General features: G+C 46.6%; 1 protein-coding gene across 2 annotated transcripts; it reads right to left on the bottom strand.

Annotated features, from left to right (window-relative positions):
• Window positions 1-4,149: 4,149 nt before the first annotated feature.
• ZIC3 (Zic family member 3) lies at window positions 4,150-14,675 on the bottom strand. 2 transcript variants are annotated; one of them, XM_065900929.1, is made up of 3 exons: window positions 13,625-14,675; window positions 12,344-12,507; window positions 4,150-4,299 (listed from the first exon to the last, which is right to left on the bottom strand). In XM_065900929.1, exons 1-3 carry the CDS (start codon window positions 14,673-14,675, stop codon window positions 4,150-4,152), a joined length of 1,365 nt encoding a protein of 454 aa, XP_065757001.1. The 2 variants fall into 2 exon arrangements, with proteins under 2 accessions (XP_065757001.1, XP_065756999.1); XM_065900927.1 differs by lacking the exon at window positions 4,150-4,299 and adding an exon at window positions 11,344-11,523.
• Between the last annotated feature and the right edge of the window lie 497 nt (window positions 14,676-15,172).

Below are 15,172 nucleotides of genomic sequence, written 5' to 3'. Positions count from 1 at the left end.
GCATATAAGCAAATTATGCAGTTAAACAGGGCTCACTAAAGAATGAATTGCATCCATTTTTAACCAGTTGGACTATGCGAATTTTCATTTCACCAGTTCAGAGAGATGCCTTAAAGCTCTGAAGCTTTTCAATACTGTAATAGTGGTGTGAAGTTTCGAGTACCCATAGCAATGACAACAAAAAAAGATGCCCTTAATGTTTTTCCTAAAGTAGGGCTTCTTTCCCCTCCCCCACTCGATTTCTTTCACAACAATGTCTTATCAGAAAGTCTTGTGAGAACGCTTCCCTGCCGTCTCATTCACAAGATTAAATCTAGTGCCTTGAACATAAACATTGTGTTTCGCTGGAACATTCAATGGAAGAAGCTTCATTTCACATCCTTGAAATACCCGCAAATCAGGCTCAAAAATCATGGAAGGCTGAGAAATGATCAAGGAATAGACGCCTGATGGAACAGATGCACAGATGCTGTGCCGGAAGAAAAGACAAATGCTGAAGTGCATAATGATTTTGAAAAGATTTCTTTATCAAACATGTCATTTGTTTGAAAGACCAGACTTGTTGGCATCAGATGTGGGATATCGGCTTGTTAGCAAAATGAAACATGATGGCTGCTAGATACTGGCGACTGATGAATCAATTGAAATCACTGATGTTGCTCAACTGAACATCTTCATTTAATATGTCAATGGTCAGAAGTTAACGGAACACCTTCTGTATTGGGTTATCACCACAACCAATAAGATGTCACATCTCAGTGGATACCCTGGCTAAATATTTTTGTAAAGAAGAGTGAAGTCGCCAAAAATATGTTATCAGCTGGCCCAACCAATTACATACTCTGTGGATGATTAGCTGCAAAAATAGAATATGAGTGTAGCTTTTCCGTGTAAGTTCTGGCTGGGTAACATTAGTGAATCATTTGTAAGCAATTTCCATGCACTGGATTTATATCAAGATGTTAAAATACATTTATTGAGCTGTACTACAAATAGCCTCCTATTATCGACTCTGGGACATTTACAGAGGGAATCATTGGCAAAAACATTTTTCTCATTTCTTCAATGAAGTTTTTGATGACCCAATTTTTTGAAAAAGGACTTTTTTTCCCCCAGAGTACAAAACACACACACACACACACACACACACACACACACAAATAGGAGCAGGAACTTAGATTCTTTTCTAAGAACATAAGAGGGTGTTCTCCTGCCCGCCCCCACCCCCCTTCCCGGTTCTATAGGAAAAGGCTGTACTGAGCGACTTGATTTTCGGACTCCAGAATGATCTCACCTATAGGAGGATCCGGCCACGGGAGGCACTACAGCACTGCACTAGACATCAGTTTTCAAACTGGTCATTTAATATAACCTTGCTCCTACTCGCTGACAAACAACCAATACTCAAAATAACATTAACACCACGGCGGACCCCCGCTTTTAATAGGGCAGCGTCAGGAAGAAAGAAATAGACAAAGGTGATAAACCGGTGAAAAAAGGAATAATGAAAAGTCCCCCAGGCCTCCGTACAAAAACCATTAACATTTAGCAGTACAGCCTCTCAGGGAAGCTCCAAGCCCCCAATATCAGTGGGAAGGAAATACTTCCCACTCAGACCAGTTCATCTGGGAAGAGCTTAGTGTGTTGGTGTTTTTGTCTTGTTTTACCGCATAAATAGACGTATGCTGAGAAAAAATACATTTCATCATGCTATAATAGAGGATTTCTACACTTTCATTTAAGCCTCAATTTTATTAACATAAAATAATCAGGGTACCCTTTAAAAACATAGTAAAACCAAAATTATGGCTGTAAAGTAATGACTGATGGCTGATGTTTGTTTTGTAACAAACTGAAGTGAGGCCATCACCTAGGGAGTCCATAAACTTATTCTAAGGATGCTGACGTTGGTCAAAACATTTCAGGGACTCCTCTTTGGGAACTGCCTTCAGAGCTAGCTTCCAAGCCCCACAAGAAAATCAGTCTCATTCCTCTATAGTCACACCCGCACAATACTAGCATAAATTTAGTACGGGGAAACTGAATAATTTAAGACACCACGAGATTTAATCTTATCCTTAAATGTGAATGCCAATTTTCACATTGTAAAATTGTCATTTAATTTACATATAGCAAGAAGCTGTTGCCTCGAGTAAAAATTGTGTCAAATTAAAAGTAAACCATTAAATTACTATGTTTACAGATTTTTAAGTACACAACTTATTTTTAATCTAAGAATAAGTGTATTCATCGGAAGATAATGAACAACAGGCATTTAATAACATTTTAATTTTATGTGTTTAAATATTCATAGCTATGTTCATAAACCCATATGCCTGATCTAGTGATTATGCTTATGAAATGCAGTATTTCTTATATGCCCTAACTCTCCATCTATTGTCTGAAAACTGCATTAATTTGCACCCCAGTACAAATCACTATGTTTTTAGTAAAATATTCCATAATATTAAAAATAGGAAACTACCCCAAAGCAATGAAACAATAGCTACCTGCAAGAGGAAAAGAAGCGAATTAACATTTGTCCAGGGCCTACTCTGTGCCAGGCTCTTTATGGACATGTTCTTGTTTAATCCTTAGAATAACCCTAGGAGGTATTATTATCATAGTGCAGCTGGCTCATGCACAACTTGGTGGTTTACCTTTCCAAGGGCTTTTTTAATAATCCCATTATAACACTCCACTGCCTGTCTGAAAGAACGCAGTTCTTGTTCTTAAAAACAAAAACAAAACAAAAAATTCTACCAACAAATCTCTGGGGGGATATAAGAATGTCAAGTTCTAGGGAGCTAAGAATCAAAGAATCAGTCTTTCTTGACCGGCCTGTGTGCCTACTCTTGATGTAAATGAACAACAAAAATCAGAGGGAGATGAGCAGTTTTCCCCTCTACTTAAAAAATTATAGTATCACCAGTCTACTTAGCAGAAATTTTAATAAAACTGGATCTAAAGAACCAATAGCAATATACTCTATCAGTCCGCAGTTTTACAATACCTCATCATGGCATAATCACGTCAAATAAATAGAATGATGGCCACTCACAGATTACATTAGATTACAGATGTTAAATGTAAAATGAGAAATCAAGTATCTAGAGTTCGAAGAATTTCTCTGAAGTGTCTTCATCTTCTCTAGCACTACAGTTAATTAACGACAACTTGTGTTTTAATAACACCTATATTCCATGATTCTATAAGTGTTCTAATCAATGGTTGCCAAGTTGTCTGCCCCAAGAACCACTCTGGAGCTTCTGAATAACGTACATGTAATGTGCTGTGCTGCTATGTCCCCTTTCCAGAGGCCCTCCTTTCTCCTTTAAGGTTATTTTCGGCTTTGTCTTTCCCTCTCTTTCTCACCCAAATAGCGGTGTTCAAATGCTCTTTTTTCTCCAAAGTCCTACCTCCAGTTCTTCCTTCTAATCATCCCATTCAATCCTTGACTCTGAATTCTTCCCCTGACCTCCCCAGCACCTGGCCCTGAGTCCCTCTGGGAAAACACTGTGAGCTCAAAACAGTTGGTTGGAGTTTGTTCAGTGGGTTTTCTTTCCCCCAAGTTTATTGCTCAGTGAAAGCCAAGGTATATCATGAAAAATGTGAATAGAATATAAATTGTCCCAATTCAACAGGTTAATCAAGGTTATTTAGGGGCTATAGTTGTCACTGTAATAAAATAATCACAAAAAATAATTTAAATGGTTTTATTTAAGTCAAACAACAATTGTAGAGATCCTAGATATCGCTTTTTGAACACAAACATAGGAGATTAACAAAACAAGCATTCATATTTCTAGTTTTAAACACTTTAGTTCTACATGTGGAATGCAGATATTTGAAAGAGATTTTCAACAAGGTCAACACAATGTATGAGATAATACGCACTGGGTTATGGATTAGGCTAGTCTTCACCTCCATCTTCCCGTTTATGATCCTAAATTGGCTGGGGGAGTGTGTGTGTGTGTGGGGGGGGTGCTTTTTTGCTTTTTCATTTCACAAATGATTGCTCAACACAGAATGAAATACACCAAAAGAAGAAAATAGTCTTTTTATACCTAGGGAAGAAGCTACTACTCTTAAAATGATCACTTCAAGGTAACAGACATCCAAATTGATGTGGTTTTCTTTGAAACCTCATCAGTAAATCATTTCTTGCACAGTAGGTTCGGCATTAACCCTGCATTTAGGATAGGTAGTGTTATGGAGGGCTGGCTGCTGCATACCAACGTCAGTATCAAGTTCTTCATCAGGAATTAGAGACTGTCCCGGATACCAAGCAGGACAACACTGGCAAAAAAACAAAAAGTGAACTGCAGATAGGTCAAAACAAGCTACATTTACTCTTAGAAAATTTTCATAAAACATTACTGGATATGTCATTTTAAATGCTAGCTTATAATAAAACACGATGGAATCCTTTCTTTTTAATACCTCATGTTCAAAGGTATTAGAGGTATGGTCTTTACATAGGTTGTGTTTTAATAAAACACATTAGACAACATACACATCTTATTAGAGAACATTAAAAACTTGCCAGCTGGTGAAGGCTATTTTTATAGTTACTATAGAGCTCACGTTTCTCTATTCAATCAGATCAGTAAATGGGTTCAACTGTCATCACATTAAAAATATACAAAATTGTTTGCTCTATTAGATGATTTTTAAAGAAATATACTTTCTTTAGTTTTAACAGATTCTTGGCAACAGGAATCTTATTCAAAAAAGTTTTGCTCCTGTGTTAAGTTACTATCAGTCCAAGTGCTCTGAACACTCCCCCCTTTATATGTTTCCTGCAAACTTAGTTTTTCAAGCTGTAAATTTCAATAGTTATGGTAGAAACCAAACCTCAGTGGGAAAAGCAGTGCCCTTTGGAGTTGTCATTCAAACAAATATAAGAGTTCTACCAATTTATCACTTGTCTAGTTTTGCAGAAATTCCATTCACATAACTCCTATGAAAATCAACCACAGTTTTACCATATCAAATGACCCAAAGCACACCACAGGTATCCAGGGGAGATCGTTCACCAGTGCATCTTTAGCTTGATTTTAAAGTCAACCTTAGAGACAATCCGGGCGCTGCAGTTCTCAGAGACAAACTGCCTACCCATGGGCTAAAGATTTTTCAAGTTAATGAACTTTTCATTTGCCACACTTTTGGTACCAAGAGATTTAACCAGGAAAAAGCTCAAACCTCAGGGTTCAAACTACAGCATGAAAAAATAAAGTATACAGCAAGCACCATCTACTTCCTTTGATCTCTCAAAGATGTCAACACTCTATTCCAGTCCGGGGGTGGAGTGAAGTGGCTGAGCCCTGTAAGGAAACTTCACCCAAAGGGGGAAAAATCTGTTTGGGGGCAATTTTAAAACAAGTTTCCAAACTGCAGAAGGGACTCCAGCCCCTTTGACTTGCAGAAACCACACATAAGAAAAGGACAGAAAACACTACAAGGCAGGCTTATTTTAATTGCCCACGGGTTTCCAATGCAAAGCGCGACAACTTAAATGCATATTCCAAATTCTTGCTCCAAAGCCGTCTTCTTTGTGCACTGAAAAGGAGGAAAGACAACCCCATCAATTGTTCTCTGCAGATAAAGGCACTGTTTTGTAGTTTTCCCCCAAATCTGAGCCAGCTTTGCTAATGACCTGCCCACCCACCTGGGGCCCTTCCCAAGGTGGCCCACGGGAGGTGCCCCACACCTTCAGGAGCCCAAATACTCGACAGCGGGCAGCCCCAGTAGGCTGTCTTTTCGTTTAGCTGCTGGCCTCCACGAAGACGCAACCTGAAAGAATTCGTGCCGCTTATTTTTCTAGAGGAGACGGGGGTCAATGACTACATTTTTAAAACCCCACATTGTTTTTTCCTCACGAAAGACATCTGAAGGCGAATCTGCAACATTTTCTGCAGAGAAAACACGGACTCGAGATCCCAGAGCTACCAGGGGTTCTTTCACACGCCAGTATTAAGGCAGTTAAGCAAAAGCTGAATGAAAGTTTTCGGAATTGTGACCTTTTTTTTTTTTTTTTCGTTAGACCACCAGCTGTTACAGCACACAGTACTGTTTTTCATAGGTCCGCGTTTAAATGAGATATGCAGAAAACGGGGCCTGAGGAAAGTGTAGGGTTCGAAATCGCAATGGCACATCCGTGTCGCTAATCCAGGGCATTTGGTTTGGAAACGGTGCCTCCGTGCTCCGCTCACGAGCCCCGCCATTGTCCTGGAAGAGAACAGTGTCCACTCCTTGGCATTTCGAGACTCGAAGGTGCTGGGGGATCCCGACACGGTCACGAAGCTCAAAATGGCATCCCCCACCCCAGAGGGCCCGGGAGAAACGATTTCAGTCGGGACTGGAGGGAGTGGCGGCCTCGAGTGGGTTTCAGGTCCAAGCCGCCCCCCACGCCGGGAACCCCAGCCCCCAGAAGACTCGCCAACTTCCCACGCCCAGTATGCCCTGGAAGAACTTCTTCGCTTCCGTTTTTTGTTTTTTTTTTTTAAACAATTTTGCGCTCGGCCGCCACGACCTACATTCTCCCGCGAGGCGCTCCTAGCCGAGGAATAACAAGGGAGTTGAAACCACACAACAGTTCGGCAGCCCGCAGTCAGCGCTTTGCTGCGCTCCGCGGGGGTTCGCATCCGGCCGCCATGTTCCTGACCCGAGAGCCGCCCCCAAAACCAGCCCCCCTTCGCCCCAGCCCTCCCCTCCGCCCCCCTCCCGGCCCGGCCCGGCCGAGGCCGCGGCGCTGCAAAGCCGCTTTCAACTCTCCCCCGCCGCCCCTCGCAGCGAAACCCGACTCGACGGCTGCCGGCTGTGCGCCTGCGCGCGGCGCGGGCTCGGGAGCAGGCGTGGGGGCGGGTGGGGGCGGGTGGGGGCGGGTGGGGGAGGCCGGCGGGCTCCCGGCCGCGGCTTGAAAAGGCCGGAGCGACGGGGAGCGGGGGAGGGGTTGGGGCCCGGGCCGGAGCCTACTCTTTCCTCCCAGCGGGTCACCGCTCCAGCCTCGGCGCGGCTCTCACACGTGCGCGCTAAAAACCCACTTCAAAGTCTGTTCTTGGCGCGGGGGCCGCCAACCAGGCCCCGAGCCTTGCCACCCCCTCCAAAACCCTGGCGCGGCGACGAGACCGGGAGGGCCGAGCGCGAGAACGCTCGCTTAAGAGCCCCGGGCGCTAGTATCGGCCTTCGGGCGTGCGAGTACCTCCCTCCCTCCCCCACCCCACCGCACCGCCTTAAGAAAATGAATGGAACACAAAGTTTGCGGCCAGCCCTGCGCTGTGGCCATCGGAGCTCACCATTGTTTGGGCTCGTATTGACCCCAGGTCCGGATTAGGTAGCGGCTGATTCCTGCTTTACAGCCCCGCCGGCCTAATGAGGCCGGGAAGGCGACGGGGCGCGAAGCGTCCTCGGAGCCCGGGCGACCGCCGGCTTACGGCCGCCAAGGGCCCTGTAGGTGGAGGTCAAAGGGTCAGCTGGCCGAGACCGCGAGAGAATTGACCGTAGGAAATGAGGTCCCCTCCTCCCGGCCCCAGCTTCGAACGGGCCTTGCAAGAACTTGGTGTGTGTACAGGGACCCCGAGCGGGAGCCCTGACTTTCGCAACGCCTGGCCTCGTCCCGGGGCAAAGCCTGACTAGACTTGAGCCCCGAGGGGGCAGACAGCCCGAGAGAAAACCAGCCTAGCTGCCGGGCGGAGATCCCGCGCTTCAGGGGATGAGCACGCCGGTAGCGATTCTTTCAGAAACTTAAGTGGAAAGAGGCCCTTAGACTTTTTTCGTTTGTTTGGGGGGTTTTATAAGGGGAGGAGAAGGAGCCAGGGGCGAAGAGGCGAGGAGACAGCAGGCAGCGAGGAGGGGGGGAGGGGCGAGGAAGTCCCGAACACAACTTTCCTGGGAGGCTTTGTGAACGGAGGAGATCCCTGCTAACTCTCCAACCTCCGCAGTAGCTAAGACCGACTGCCCTGCTTAGCCTGGACCCGGATCTTTAACCTTCCAAGGTGGATGAAGTCCACACTTCTGTCTCCGTGGAAATAGACACCTTCCCCTTCCCCACCCAACGTGGAAATCTTAAACTAAACCACCCATTTTGGAAAAGACGGACTTTTCACAAAGGTCTTACCAGGTGCAAGAAGTAAAATAACAGGTCGATTACGAAGAACCCAGCTGACATTCATGGTTTCCAGCTGATCTATCTTTAGGGCTACAAGGTTCTTTTGTTGGGGGGTGGGGGGTGCGTATTCTTTAAGGTATTTACTGAAAATTCAAGAATGTCAATGTGCACTCCCAGAGTCAGATTATAGGAAGAAAATCTGTGAAAAGTTTTCTACTAACGTAAACTTTTCTTTGCAACAAGTGACAAGGGCACAGGGATAGACTATTTGAGAAATATGATGCTACACCCAGGTTAGAGGAAATCATGTAGAGGGGCAAAACTTTTACATTATCTTAATATAGGTTATCATCATTGTTCATTGGCATCTTCCCCTCTTAGGACACAACGCTCTACTGTAAATTTTTATGGTAGAGTAATTTCAAGCCTAGTAAAGAAAGAGCAAACTCTTCTTTGTGTCCTAAGGAGATGTTTAATTGTTTAATATATTTAATGCGGAGGGGTGGGGGAAGCAAGTTTCTGAAATAATCTTTCAACCAACCCATCATTCTACTGCCATTTAAGGTTAGGTTACATTGGGGGTGGAGAGGGAATTCATAGAGAAAACAGTAAACTGTGGAAGTTAGATGCATATTTCGGAAGAAAAACATTATTTAGACTTCAGTTGGAACACATTTAGAGCCAATCTTATGAGTATGCACTTTCTGAAAACTTGCTGAGCGTTTAAAATGGTCTCTGGTTTGAAGTGAAGGAAAAATCCTGAAATAGGAATTTGGTCCAGCACCCTCAATGTCAAGGTCAAGATTGGAATGTCTGGGCTACGAGTGGTAGACTGACCAGGTTACCTGCTCATCACTTGTGAAGTCATCCCAATCCGTTCATGGCATTCAGACCCTTGCCTTGTCTATTGGTGGAGGAAAGTGCAAAAAAAACGCATTCTCCACAAACAAAAAATCGCATCCAAAGCATTTTGCAATTAGAAACTGTCAATAATTAACTGTTGACAAACATCAGTAGATAACTTAAAATGCACTGCTTCAACTGTGTCCAGGGAATCAAAGTTTCGTTTAATCATCAGAACTTCTCTGAGCATTTCAATTTAAGGTCGATTTATTTGAACATGGAAGAAAATCAGGCACCAAATACAAAAAGTTATAAATAGATGTGCCAAGACTTTATTTCTTCAAAAAGAACAATAAACAAAATTCTAGAATTCAAAATGATTATGTATAATACCAAACTGACTGCCACCAAAAATCCTAGAGCACTGCCCCTTCAAGAGAAGGAGGTACTTGGCCTATTCATTACATTTCTAAATTCTTTACAATTCCTTATCTCCACCATTCTATTTGCTGATTTGCAAGTTGGTTATTCATGAAGAGATTGGGCTCTCAATATTAAACAGCACCCTAAATTAGTAAAAAAACAAAAAACCTCTCTCAGTACTCTACCCACTCCACCCCCCCAAAATAGCAATCACTTTCTTTTTCATATAACTGTAAGAGAACTGTTTGTCCAAATGAGTTGCTTCGCTGAAGATTAAATGGATTGTTAATATTTTATCACAAAGCAAACAACCATTTTTCATTGTTATTGATTTTAATGGAAACAATGCTCTTAACATCTTTGCCTACAAACCATGAACTTTAAAAATACACATTTTGCAAATGTTTTTTCTTTCCATAATATTTCAGAACCGCTGCAGTTATTACACCGCTATAAAAATGTTATGAATAATTGTGATAATTACGAATTGAACTATATACAGCAAAACAAACCAGCCTTTGCGCCTTCCAAAATTGTAAATGGACTATGGTTCTTTTAAGAAGCACTTTAATCATAAGTAAGCACGGCTCGACTGGCCTTACTCATCACCACTGTTTCAGACATATGCTTACTTTTGAAAATATATAGATAGATAGATTTGATAGGCAGATTAGATACGTCATAGATACAAACATATATAGGTATATGGGTGATCTCTCAATAGAATAGACAGACATGCATCTTGCCGCAATGTTCATTTTTATGTAAGATAATAAAAAAAAACTAAGGGACATAAAACTCATTAGGTTACCTTATGTTTATATATGTAGGGCAGGGATGATTAAATCCAGCTTCTCAGTCTTTGAAGTACAAGATTGAGATGTCATGGCCACTAACTGAATTGATCAGTAATATTTGATTTGCATGCCGAAAATCCAGGACAAACACATTTAAACTCGCAGTTAAACAACCATCTGAGCTAGAGATAAAGAAAGGAGGGTCTTCCCAGATGGAAACTGACACTGTAAAGAATCTATACTGCAATAGAAAAATAATTTAACAATTAAAAAAGGGATCTGAGTGAGTTATAAATACCAACAAACAAGTTTCATTTGCTCTTGTCTCCTCTTTGTAGAAGGAGGCTGTTACAAAACAAGAGAAAGGAGTCAGTGGTTCAAAAATTGTAAATTTGTGTTCTTTCAAAACAATAAAATTTAATGCTAAAGCGGTTATAATCAAAAGCTGTACAGAATTTGTTAGAAAACATTTTCCATAAATATTGTTCAGTTCCCGGCACTTGTAGCAATAATTAAATTACAAACGATAAATATGGCATCAATGGATATGTATTTACAAAAAAAAAGTTATTACAAAAGGCAACTGTATACTAAACGTCACAATCTGTGTAGAGTAACATCACATCCTCAGCCTGAAAAAATACTGAACAACAGTTTCGACCCCATTAGACAAAAATACATTCACAAATGTAATGCTTTGAGGAAAAGTTCAAGACATAACAGGACTTTGGCACGGTTTAAGACTGTGAGAGTTTAAACAATCACCACTAAGGCGAAGATTTTTCCATCAGTTTTAACATCACCACCACCACCACCAATAAGCCTTCTATAACTTCCTCTCAGGAAACAGGACAAGAGTTAAAATGAACTGAAGGCGTTTAGGGATGGGGTGAGCAGAGAGCAAGAGAAAAGGGAGGAAAAAGCAGTGAGAAGATTTTTTTTTTTAATCCTTCAAATGCCAAAACATATTTTCTAATCCTGAGAAAAAAGGGCATGGCTACTTTGGGATCTTGCCCCAAAACCTTCCTGGACAATTGCAATTAACAAGATGTAGCCCTATGTATGGCCTCTTGCCTTAAAACTCCATTTCCATCTGATTGGTCTCAGTTTTCTTTTTAAAATGCATTTGGTCCATTCTATGGTTAACAGGGTTTGTGTTTGTGTTTGTCCTCAGACGTACCATTCGTTAAAATTGGGAGGAAGTCCAGGGTTGTGGCTGGTGCTAGTTTGAACTGCAGAAGGGGTTTTAGTGGTATCTTTACTGTTTGCAGAAGCTATAGCGGGTGGAGTGGAAGATTCATAGCCTGAACTGGCAGCAGGGGAGGAATCTGACCCTTGAGATTCATGAACCTAAAATTAACATGTATATATTATAATGAATATAATTCCAACTGGCATTGTGCAAGCAAAAACAAGAGCAGAATTAGAGCACTGTAAGAGCAAGACCGCCCAGTGACCCACTTAAAAGAGAAATGCTGCTGATTTGGGGGTTTTGTTTTTAATTTCCACATTACCGATGTCTAGAAAACCCCAAGATGTTCACCAACAAAACAGTCTGAGTCCTAAGACTGGCATTATGGAAAAGGAATAAAGCACTCTGATTTATTCATGCCCCTTCAGAAATGCTTTCTCCGCGGATGGAGCGGGGTAAGCACGTAGTCTTTGGGGCCCTACAAAATACTCCGGGCCCAGGTTTCGCCAAGCCCGCTTTGGCTTGGGAAAGCAGGTACAGAGAAAGGTGGCACGGGTGCCCTGGGCGCTGCGAGGTCTCAGACAAATGCGTGGGAATCCCACCGCGCTCCTCGGCCCTATTGTTTTACCGAAAGCCGAAGAGGGAATGAACCACCCGCCCCCGGGTTCGGCGCGGGCACTCGCGGTTCCCACCGCGGGTTGAGCCGGGTAGAGGCGGCCACTGAGACCTCCAGCCCTGGCGAGCTCGGTTAGAGCTTCCCAGTAAACAACTGATTGTTCCCTCCGCTCCCTCCTCCTCCCCACTGTGCTCTCCCCCGCCCCCCTCCGGGTCCCCAAAATGGGTTCAAGGTGTCAACGCTGGAGCAAATCGGATTTAACGTGGAAGATACAGGGTTGGCAGCGCAGGCGCTTCCGTTCCGCGACCCGGTGTCGGGCCGAGTGTTTATAAACCGCCGACCGCTAATAAAGAGGTAATTACCTTCATGTGCTTGCGCAGGGAGCTCGGGTGCGTGTAGGACTTGTCGCACACTTTGCAGATATAGGGCTTGTCCGAGGTGTGCACATGCATGTGCTTCTTGCGGTCGCTGCTGTTGGCAAAGCGTCTGTCACAGCCTTCAAATTCACATTTGAAAGGTTTCTCACCTGCAGAAGGCAGAAACGCAAAGGGGGCTAAATATGGTCAGGGGCCGCGAGCTTCCTTGGGCCGAGCAGCGGGAGACAGAGCGTCCGGCGGTCCTCCCTCCCGAGAGGGAGCGCCCACTGGGGGCGGCTGTAGCATCTTTTCCCTGGTGAAAAATGGAGAGCGCGGGTTGAGCCTGCTGGGGTGGGGAGTGGTGGTCGGGGGCGGGGGTGGGGCAGGGCCGGCCCAGAACCTGCCCGGCCCTTTGTTCTTGCGCGGGATGGAAAGCCCCTGGCTCCTCCAAAGTTGCCCCTGAGTAGCGGTACCCCCCTACCCGGCCCGGGGCCTCCAAGCGCAGCCCCGTTCCGCCGATATCTCGGCGTTGCAGCCAAGGCTGGGCGGGACAATGGACCGGGGACGGGACAATCCCTTTTAGTTCCTCCTTTGTACCTTTTAATTTGCCTCTTTCAAATGCAGCGGTTTTGCTAAGCCCAGTATTAAAAAGCTTGGGTCGTCGTACTTAACGTTCGAAAAGGGAAAACTATATAAATCCAGGGGCTCCGGACAGTTTTACAAGATGCTCTGAACAAGCCACGAAACTGTGGTGCCTTTTCTACTTTAGCTTTCCTCCCGAAGGACTGAATTGAACCTGGAACTCCAAATAAAAATAGTTTGACAAAAGTATCATTTAATTAGGAGATGTGCCAATCAATGGTAAAAAAGAGCGGAAGTAACCGAAAGTTAGTTTTCATTAGCATTTCTATGGTTGCCTCCCCCGACTGTGCGCCGAGACTAAGTCGCTTGTAAGCAATTCCTCTCCACACGTTCGGAGTCCCTTCATAGTAACCCAGAAAGAGACAAAAAGAGGCGGCGCCAGTTTGTTCCTGGGCGCGAGAAGGTTCCAATTAGCTCCTGAGACCGCAGAGCCGTCTGCCCGGGAAGCTAGAACTGGGCAAAAGCGCCGCGGGGCGGGGAAGGCGAGAGGTGGAGGGACAGTGACAGCGCTACTTTCTCGAGCGGCCCCGGCGGGGCGCCGCCCCTCTCTCTCGCCGCCACCCCTCGCTCCCTCGCGCTGAAAGTCGGCTTCGTGGCGCGGTGCCGCGGCGGACCCCGCGCCCGCCCTCCCGCCCTCCCCCTTACCTGTGTGGGTCCTCTTGTGGATCTTGAGGTTCTCGGAGCGGGCAAAGATCTTCCCGCAGCCTGGGAAGGGGCAAGGGAAGGGCTTCTCGCCCGTGTGCACCCGAATGTGATTGACCAGTTTGTACTTCGCCTTGAAGGACTTGCCCTCGCGGGGGCACTCCTCCCAGTAGCAGACGTGGTTGTTCTGCTCCGGTCCCCCCACATGCTCCATCGTGACATGTGTCACCAACTCGTGCATGGTGCTGAAGGTCCGGTCGCAGCTCTTCTTGGGCCGGCTCAGCTGAGCCTCGTCGATCCACTTGCACGACAGCTCCTGCTTGATGGGCTGCCGCATGTAACGGAAGAAGGCGCCAGGCCCGTGGTGGGCCGCCACGTTCACGCCCATGTTCATGTTCATGGGGCTGTAGTTAGGGAACTGCGCGCCGGCCGTGTAGGGGTCCGTGCGCGGGCTGGCCACCGGGCGGTACGGATCGGCGCGGCCGAACAACTCTCCGCGCAGCCCCAGGTGGACCTGGTTGTTGTCCACGTGCCCGGTGGGCGACGGGTGCCCGGCGCCCTGCTCGTGTAGCCCGGGGAAGAGCAGGTAGCCAGGGGGCTCAGGAATGCCAGCCGGAGCGTGCAGGCTGCTCGCCGAGCCGGCGAAGAGCCCGTGCTGCCCGCCACCCGAGGCCGCCTCGCCGAGCCCAGAGCCGCGCTGGCGGAACAGAAAGTCGCGAGTGGAGTTGAAGGCGGCGGAGGCGGCACCGCCGTAGCTGGGCACCTGGCCGGCGTGGTGATGGTGGTGATGGTGGTGGTGATGATGGCCCAGGGCGTTGGCGTAACCCGAACCCTGCGGCGTGAACGCCGAGCTCTGGCCGGAAGACAGATCGTGAGCCGCGGCGGGGCTCAGCTTGAAGGCAGCGGCGGCGGCGGCGGCGTGGGGCGAGTCCCCGAAGGGATTCAGCCCAATGCCCGCCGGCTCGCGGTTGGGCATCTCGTGGTGGCGCGGCGCGCCGAAGCTGCCCACTCCCAGCCCGGGGAACTGCGGGCCTCCGTCCAGGAGCATCGTCATGGGTGGGGCGTTCTGGTCACCAGCGATCCGGCTGAAATGAGCGAGGGTGCGGGCGAAGGAGATCTCCGAAGTGTCGCAGTCGGAGAGGGGTGGAGGCGGTTGGACACTGTCGGGAGACCCCCAAGGCAGTACCAGGGGCTGCAACTTTCCGTCGCTGCAAGTCTCCTGCAGAGGGATAGGAGGGAGGAGGGGAAGTAGAAGGACCTGGAGGGGGGAGAAGGGAGGAGAAAAGACTCTGGGACTAGATCTGGTTTAACAAACTAACAAGCGCGCACAAAGAAAAATAAGCAAAATAATAAGTGGAGGGCGGAGTTTGCCAATCCTGTCCGGGGCACCCCTCCTCTCCCCGAGAGCGCACAACCGCGGGGCCAGGAGGCTCCCTCGGCACGGGCCTTACGGCTAGACTGCGCTTAGAAGCAGAGCCAGCTCGCGGCCGGCGGGCAGGAGGCAGGCTCGGTCCTCGCGGCTCGCCGCGCCAGACCCAGCCTCTTCGCCTC

This window comes from Phocoena phocoena, chromosome X (genome assembly GCF_963924675.1).
Source record: "Phocoena phocoena chromosome X, mPhoPho1.1, whole genome shotgun sequence".
Taxonomy (NCBI): domain Eukaryota; kingdom Metazoa; phylum Chordata; class Mammalia; order Artiodactyla; family Phocoenidae; genus Phocoena; species Phocoena phocoena.
The sequence above is the reverse complement of the archived record's forward strand: the minus strand, read 5'-3'. Positions and strand labels throughout refer to the sequence as shown.

What these genes read in the sequence shown, in the direction of transcription:
- ZIC3 (XM_065900927.1), bottom strand. Translation starts at nt 14,675, where the DNA reads ATGACGATGCTCCTGGACGGAGGCCCGCAGTTCCCCGGGCTGGGAGTG. An exon ending in CCACAAGAGGACCCACACAG is followed by an intron (nt 12,508 to 13,624) that starts GTAAGGGGGAGG and finishes TGCCTTCTGCAG; the next exon opens with GTGAGAAACCTTTCAAATGT. An exon ending in CCCTGCGCAAGCACATGAAG is followed by an intron (nt 11,524 to 12,343) that starts GTAATTACCTCT and finishes TGTTAATTTTAG; the next exon opens with GTTCATGAATCTCAAGGGTC.